Source organism: Wyeomyia smithii, chromosome 2 (genome assembly GCF_029784165.1).
Source record: "Wyeomyia smithii strain HCP4-BCI-WySm-NY-G18 chromosome 2, ASM2978416v1, whole genome shotgun sequence".
In the NCBI taxonomy this organism is placed as follows: Eukaryota; Metazoa; Arthropoda; class Insecta; order Diptera; family Culicidae; genus Wyeomyia; species Wyeomyia smithii.
The window spans coordinates 239,126,906-239,133,460 of record NC_073695.1 but is presented as its reverse complement, the minus strand read 5'-3'; the positions used below and the strand labels follow the sequence as shown (position 1 = coordinate 239,133,460).

The 6,555-nt window shown below is 42.2% G+C and overlaps 2 protein-coding genes across 2 annotated transcripts; one reads left to right on the top strand and one right to left on the bottom strand.

The window, feature by feature from the left end:
* Nucleotides 1-3,245: 3,245 nt before the first annotated feature.
* LOC129721752 (uncharacterized) lies at nucleotides 3,246-5,268 on the bottom strand. Its single transcript, XM_055674668.1, has 2 exons — nucleotides 4,960-5,268; nucleotides 3,246-4,899 (listed from the first exon to the last, which is right to left on the bottom strand). The coding sequence occupies exons 1-2, from the start codon at nucleotides 5,084-5,086 to the stop codon at nucleotides 3,767-3,769; spliced, it is 1,260 nt and encodes a 419-aa protein (XP_055530643.1). The 5' UTR covers nucleotides 5,087-5,268; the 3' UTR covers nucleotides 3,246-3,766.
* On the top strand, nucleotides 3,507-6,123 carry LOC129721753 (uncharacterized). Its single transcript, XM_055674669.1, has 3 exons — nucleotides 3,507-3,754; nucleotides 5,440-5,769; nucleotides 5,831-6,123. The coding sequence occupies exons 1-3, from the start codon at nucleotides 3,695-3,697 to the stop codon at nucleotides 6,005-6,007; spliced, it is 567 nt and encodes a 188-aa protein (XP_055530644.1). The 5' UTR covers nucleotides 3,507-3,694; the 3' UTR covers nucleotides 6,008-6,123.
* The last annotated feature ends 432 nt before the right edge of the window (nucleotides 6,124-6,555 follow it).

Here is a 6,555-nt window from a genome sequence, read left to right as displayed (position 1 = left end):
AAAATTCTGGTTTCTAATATGGGTATTTTCGGAATCGTAATGGTGCACAGAAGCTAGAAATCGATCACAGACACCATTTTGAATTCTAAGATAGCGCTTTCCGGTGTCTGGAAAACTGCCAAAAATGACCAAATAACAACCAATATGGGTGTTTCTTTAACCAGAATGACGCTCAGGGGCCAGAAATTGTCTCAAATGCCATTTTGATATCCAAGATGGCGACTTCCGGTTTCTGAAAAACCGTCGAAAAAAAACCGAATATTACTTAATATGGATATTTCCGTAATAGAGATGATGACTATTTTGAATTCAAAAATGACCACTTTCAGTTTCTGGAAAACAACAAAATTACTGAATACCACCCAATATGGGTATTTCCGGAATCAGATTGATGCCAGAAAAACAGCTGAAAATGATTGAATACCACATAATATGAATATTTTCAGGATGGAGGTAATGTACAGAAGCCAAAAGGCGAGGATGTTGTCATTCCGATAAAGTCAATTATTTCAAACGATTTGCCTTCTGACTTCCTATGGCCGATTCGTCGTGCATTTGCAGACTATAAACAAATCGCAAGGAATCATAGAATTTGGAATGTTTAAAATTATTAAATTGAACACAAAAATGGGCGAGACGAAGTTTGCCGGGTCAGCTAGTTTTGAGTATAAAAGTGTCATCAAAAATTTACAATAAAACTAAACACAAAAGTGCCAAAAACACGGTACAGATCGCATAAATACCGTCCCTGGCAATCGCCAGCATTGCGTCGTTTGAAAAAAAATGAAAAACTCCGCGTTGAAGCGGTTCTCAGCGACAGGCGCTCATTTTCTTCGCGATCACTACCGAAAGCTGAACTACGAGTATAAAAGACTTCGCCGACGGTGCTACTCGAACTACAGACGCCATATAGAAGGCAAATTGAGAGCAGATCCGAAGAAATTTTGGAACTTCGTCAACGAACAACGGAAGGAGTCAGGTTTACCATCCACGATGGAATGGGTTGGTGAGAAAGCCGATAATGTTGCTGCTATTTGCCGAATGTTCGCTGCAAAATTCTCAAGCGTGTTCAGCAACGTAATACTAACAGATGGAGAAATTTCTGATGTTGCTAATAACGTCCCTTTTCCTGGGCACTCCATGGCTTCGATCAACATTGACGATAACGCAATCCTTGCTGCATCTAGAAAATTGAAACACACGTACTCTCCGGGCCCGGATGGAATCCCAGCTACTCTGCTTAAGAAACGCATTACTGGATTGCTTACACCGCTCACCCATTTGTTTCGTTTGTCACTCACGACTGGTCGATTCCCTACAACCTGGAAGCAGGCCTTCCTGTTCCCGGTTCATAAAAAGGGCGATCGCTCGAAGGTAGATAATTATCGAGGCATTTCTGCTTTGTGTGCTATTTCGAAGCTTTTTGAGTTAGTCGTTTTTCAACCGATTTTTTCTCATTGTCAACGCACTATTGCGGACGACCAACACGGATTCCTTCCCAAGCGATCCTGTGCTACAAACTTGCTCTGCTTGACTAGCTTCGTGTTCGACAGTTTTGTTCACCGACATCAAACGGACGTTATCTACACGGACCTTTCGGCTGCCTTCGACAAAGTGAATCATCGAATCCCCGTTGCCAAACTCGATCGATACGGATTCAGTGGTAACTTGCTTTGCTGGTTAGAATCCTACCTGTTGGGGCGAACTCTCAGAGTGAAAATCGGTGACGAAATCTCCCAACCATTTGTCGCTACTTCCGGAATTGCCCAAGGTAGTCATCTTGGCCCATTGGTGTTTCTGTTGTATTTTAATGATGTACATCACTCGCTAAAATGTCCTCGTCTCGCGTTCGCTGACGATTTGAAGCTGTTTAACGAAATCAACAACGTCGATGACGCCACTTATCTCCAACAACAACTCAACTTATTCGCACGTTGGTGCAAGCTAAACTGCATGGTACTCAACTCTGAGAAATGCTCAGTAATAACGTTTACTAGGAAACACCGTCCGCTACACTTCTATTACATATTAGATGGGTCTTCTATACAGCGAGTCGATCACGTCAAGGATCTTGGAGTTTTCCTCGATACCAAACTGACATTCAAGCAACATATATCGCTTATTGTTGCTAAAGCCGCTAGACAACTGGGATTGATTTGTCGCATGACACGAGATTTCAGAAATATACAATGTTTAACAACACTCTATTGCTCGCTTGTTCGGTCCTCATTGGAATTCTGTTCCACTGTTTGGGTTCCTCACTACAATAATGCAATCCGCCGCATCGGAAACATCCAGCGCCGATTCGTACGCTACGCTCTTAGAATGCTCCCTTGGCGGCAACCAATGCGTGACACCCGATACGAGGACCGCTGCCAGCTTCTCCAGCTCGATACTCTTCAGCTTCGCCGCGAAACAGCGCGTGCCATGGTAGTCTCGGATGTTTTGACTTCACGGATCGATTGCCCGGCCATTCTTCGCCTGATCAATCTAAACGCGCCATCCAGAACCCTGCGGAGGTCATCTGCGTTGCAACTGCCTTTTCGTCGCACCAATTACAGTGCAAACAGTGCCATCATTGGTATTCAACGAGCCTTCAACCGGGTGTCATCTACTTTCGACTTTCATTTATCGCATCGAGTCCTACGTACAAAATTTGTATCTCTGTTTCGTAATGTTTTATATATGAATAACCATTAGGACTAGTTCAATAATGTCTGTTGGTAAAGATGAATAAATAAATTTGAGATTATCTGTCTACATACCACTGATCAATGTGGAATAATAAAAGATAAAATAATAATTGATAGAACCTTAAACCTAAAATGAAAAAACAAAACAAATTCAAATACTTGAAAATGAGCACATACATTGAAAAATACAAAGAAGCTATTGCGTGAAAACAAGAATTAACCTGATTGTTACATAATATTACATATTAAAAGAAGACAAAACATTCTAAAAAATATCGTGGAATAAGGAGAAAACGAGGTTGAAAAATAGTTGATTTCCTGTGAAATATTTCTGCTATTCATTGCATACACCATGGAAATTTCAACCGAAAAACGATCAGTTTATTTATCGAACGAGTTAAAAAATCGTACAACGCTCCAAAACAGTTGTTTTAAAGACCGACAAAGTTTCGTAAATCAAATAAATTCAAAACAAATTTTAAAGCCCGCCTGCTTGTGAATCTTAGAAAAAGGGATAACATAAAATCCAAAAGTGTGATTATGGTTGAAACTTTCTACTTTTATTTTCTCTCGAGTTATTCTAATAAATAATTGTATTAATTTTTAATTGCAACGGCCAGAGGAGCTCATTTCTTTCTCCACAGTCGTGAATGGCCTTGAAAATGACCTCAAGTTGCGTCGCACATTTTATTCTAGGAATAGAATAAATAATAATCAACTAGCTTATTTTTAAATTTACCTAAACAGAACCTGAGCTGGCAGTGACTCATTTAAATATTGCTGCACCATTCTATACTGTCAAAACAGAGTAAACTCGATTTTTTGCTTATCATGTTATTGGCCGGTATCATTCTGTGCGTATAATCGATCTCATTAGACAATAACTATCCCAACGATTAAATAACTCATCTAGCGTGACGTTCATTTTTCGCCTATAAAAGCCCACTTCCACCGGCAAACGGCAGTTCCAAAATAAACTCCCCCAAAACAGTTTTATCACAATGCAAAAACAAAATCATTTGCTGTGCTTCGTCGCAACTTCACTGTTCTGCGCCTTACTGGTAAGTCTAGTTCTACAGCAACAAGTTGGAAATTTTGTCCAGCGGAAGATGCTTCGTGACACCGTTAAATTCGTTGACGTCACACGCGTACGAGTACCCGCCCGGAATGTAGTGTCGCTTCCACTTCAACCAGGTTATCCGCTCGGAAACATCGTTACAAAAGATATAATCGTTCTCGATCTCTTCCTGCGTGGCGTGCGGATTATTGACCCCAATCAGCGCAATTCCGGCATCGTTTTTCTCGTCGTGCAATATTTTGTAGTAAACTTTCGGAACGGGAATTCGCCCTCCATTGTTGGGATCAACGTCCATGTAGATCTTCTGCATATCGCCGTTCGCATCGGGCAGCTCCAGCACACCATAAGTGCCGGTGTACACAGTCACTGGAGCTTCCCGACGGGCGATAAAATCTTTCACGCCCGTTTCGATGCGCTGCCAGTTGAAGCCGTTGAACTTTTGCCACTGCGGAGCGACGTTTATGAACCAAAAGGTTGCCCGCTGGTGAGGACTGTATACGAAGTCTGCTTTGGCCGCCAGATGGCCACGGGCTAAAAATAGATCTTTCTTTTTATCCAAAACCGCGTCGACGCGTTCCGGTGAGCCTAAGATTTTTTGTAGATTTTCGCGCTGCTTTTCAAAGCTGTACAGTCGGGACATTTTTAGACCCGGATAGAAATCACCCTGCACGAAAGGAGGCCTTTTCGTGGGCTGATGTTTGACATTCCACGGGGACAAGCTGTGCTTTACGAAGTACGGCTCAAGGGTGTGTTCGTCAAAGCACACTTCGTACATTTGCAGAAACCGAGAGGTTTCCATATCGAATCCCACCTTGACCAGTGTTGCATTGTTAAAGCAGCTGTCTTTGGTCCTGAGAGCCACATGGAACAACGGACCCTTGCAGGTGATTTGTGAGATATCGTGCACCTCGTCGTTGTGAATGAATCCGTTGTTTCCGTCGCATGAGCTAACGATTGATTTTTTGTCGGAGTCGGAAAACCCACGGGTACAGAATAGTTCTACCTGTTCGCCCTGGCGGAACAGGAGGTCTGTGGTGTTGGGTGTCGGAACGTAGAACTTGTCCGTTCCAGGAATTAAATACAGTGGTTGCTTCGGACTTAGTGTCTCAGCTAACGATAGCTTGCACTCTAAAAGATAGGCTTAGTTATGATAATTCCATTTAATGTACATGCCTCATAGTTACTCACCTCCGCTTTTCATCAACTCTTCAGAAAGTGGTTCGTAATCTTCGATTGAAGTCTCCAGCACAATCCTACAGTCATGTCTTCCCAGTTGTGATAACATCAACAGCAACACGAGAAAAAGATTCCACATTGTTAATCGGGTTCAAGTTTGATTGTACGATTTACTTTCACTCTGTCCTTTATTCGAATATTTAACAGCAGCTCCACTAGCACGCGGTCAGGTTTCAGCGACTGACCGAAACCTAATGAACACGAATGGGCAATCCGCCGTGCGCTCACAGTCGAACATAGGAGCGCATCAAAGCCACACTTCACTCCGCCGTTATAAACAATACGCCTCGAACGAGGTGAATATACGGTACCTGCCTAAACCGCATCGAGAGAATCAGCGATGATTGCAGCGTCGTGAGACGGTGCACTCGAACAATGATATTTCTTTAAAAAATCACTAATGAATTCGTTTATTTTCCTACGTGAACATAGATAAATGCACTGGAAATCGTGGTCCACAAAGTAGAGCATAAGAGCAACCCCGACTACACAAAGGTCTTCATCAAGATTCGCAACGCGACCGAAAACCAGCGCAACACCGTCATCGACATCGATTCGGAGATGTACCGGGACATCACCGACGGGGTCCACGTACGGGTGGATTTGGCATCGAAGATGGGCAACGAGTATCGCGCCCTGGTCAGCAAGGATGTCGATCTGTGCAAGCTGAATGCTTCCCGCTCCGATGATCCTTTGCTGCGACTGCTGGTAGGCGAATTGAAGAAATATGGCAACATGAGCGTCGACTGTCCGCTGCACTCGGTAATCAAACGCAAATCGCTGATTCATACTGATCATTAGAATACATGTATCCTCTTTGTAGGGCAAATACGTGGTGCGTAACTTCCGCGTCAATCGCGAAAACATGCTGATAAAGCTTGCGCCACCCGGCGAGTATCGGCTGGGCATCGATGTAAGACACAAAATGGAACAAAACAAACCGGCGGTTCCCGTTTTCGATTTAGAACTTTACGCAACGCTCGAGGGAGATAAAGCGTGAACGGTTTTTCTTCTTCTTCTTTTTCTAGCACTGCGTTGCAATGATTGAGTTCGCTAATGCGGTTTGAAAGGTTTGAATCTAATTATCTTTATGAATATAAAGGCATACAGAACTGAGTGAGCAGCTCTTATCGTTAATTGTTTTAATATCTACATCCGATTCCACAGCGAACCAATTTTGTTGCATGTATGTTGAACTCACAAATTTTGTATGTATTGTTTTGCATAACAGATTTTAACACATGTCCACACGGGGGGGGGGATGTAATTTTTAAATTTCGTTTCAACACTTTGAAGAAACAGAATCAGTTTTGTCCTTAGTCTAATCAATCTATGAAATCACTTTAATTAAATATGAAATCGATGTTTTCTTTTCCCTTTGCTGTCTTTTGGAAGCATTTTCCAATTGCTGGAAGATAAACCAAATTTGAAATCTATTTTTTAAATTTTTTCAGACCCTAGAAGCGTTCTCAAGCATTTCAAGTTATTTCGAAATAGTTTATTACTTTTTTCAGACAATTTTCGAATATATTTTAGTCGGGTTTTCAT

Coding starts and splice junctions, on each gene's coding strand:
- LOC129721752 (XM_055674668.1), bottom strand. CDS start 5,086: ATGTGGAATCTTTTTCTCGTGTTGCTGTTGATGTTATCACAACTGGGA. Junction 4,900..4,959: donor AGAGTTGATGAAAAGCGGAG/GTGAGTAACTAT, acceptor CCTATCTTTTAG/AGTGCAAGCTATCGTTAGCT.
- LOC129721753 (XM_055674669.1), top strand. CDS start 3,695: ATGCAAAAACAAAATCATTTGCTGTGCTTCGTCGCAACTTCACTGTTC. Junction 3,755..5,439: donor CACTGTTCTGCGCCTTACTG/GTAAGTCTAGTT, acceptor ACGTGAACATAG/ATAAATGCACTGGAAATCGT. Junction 5,770..5,830: donor TCGACTGTCCGCTGCACTCG/GTAATCAAACGC, acceptor TCCTCTTTGTAG/GGCAAATACGTGGTGCGTAA.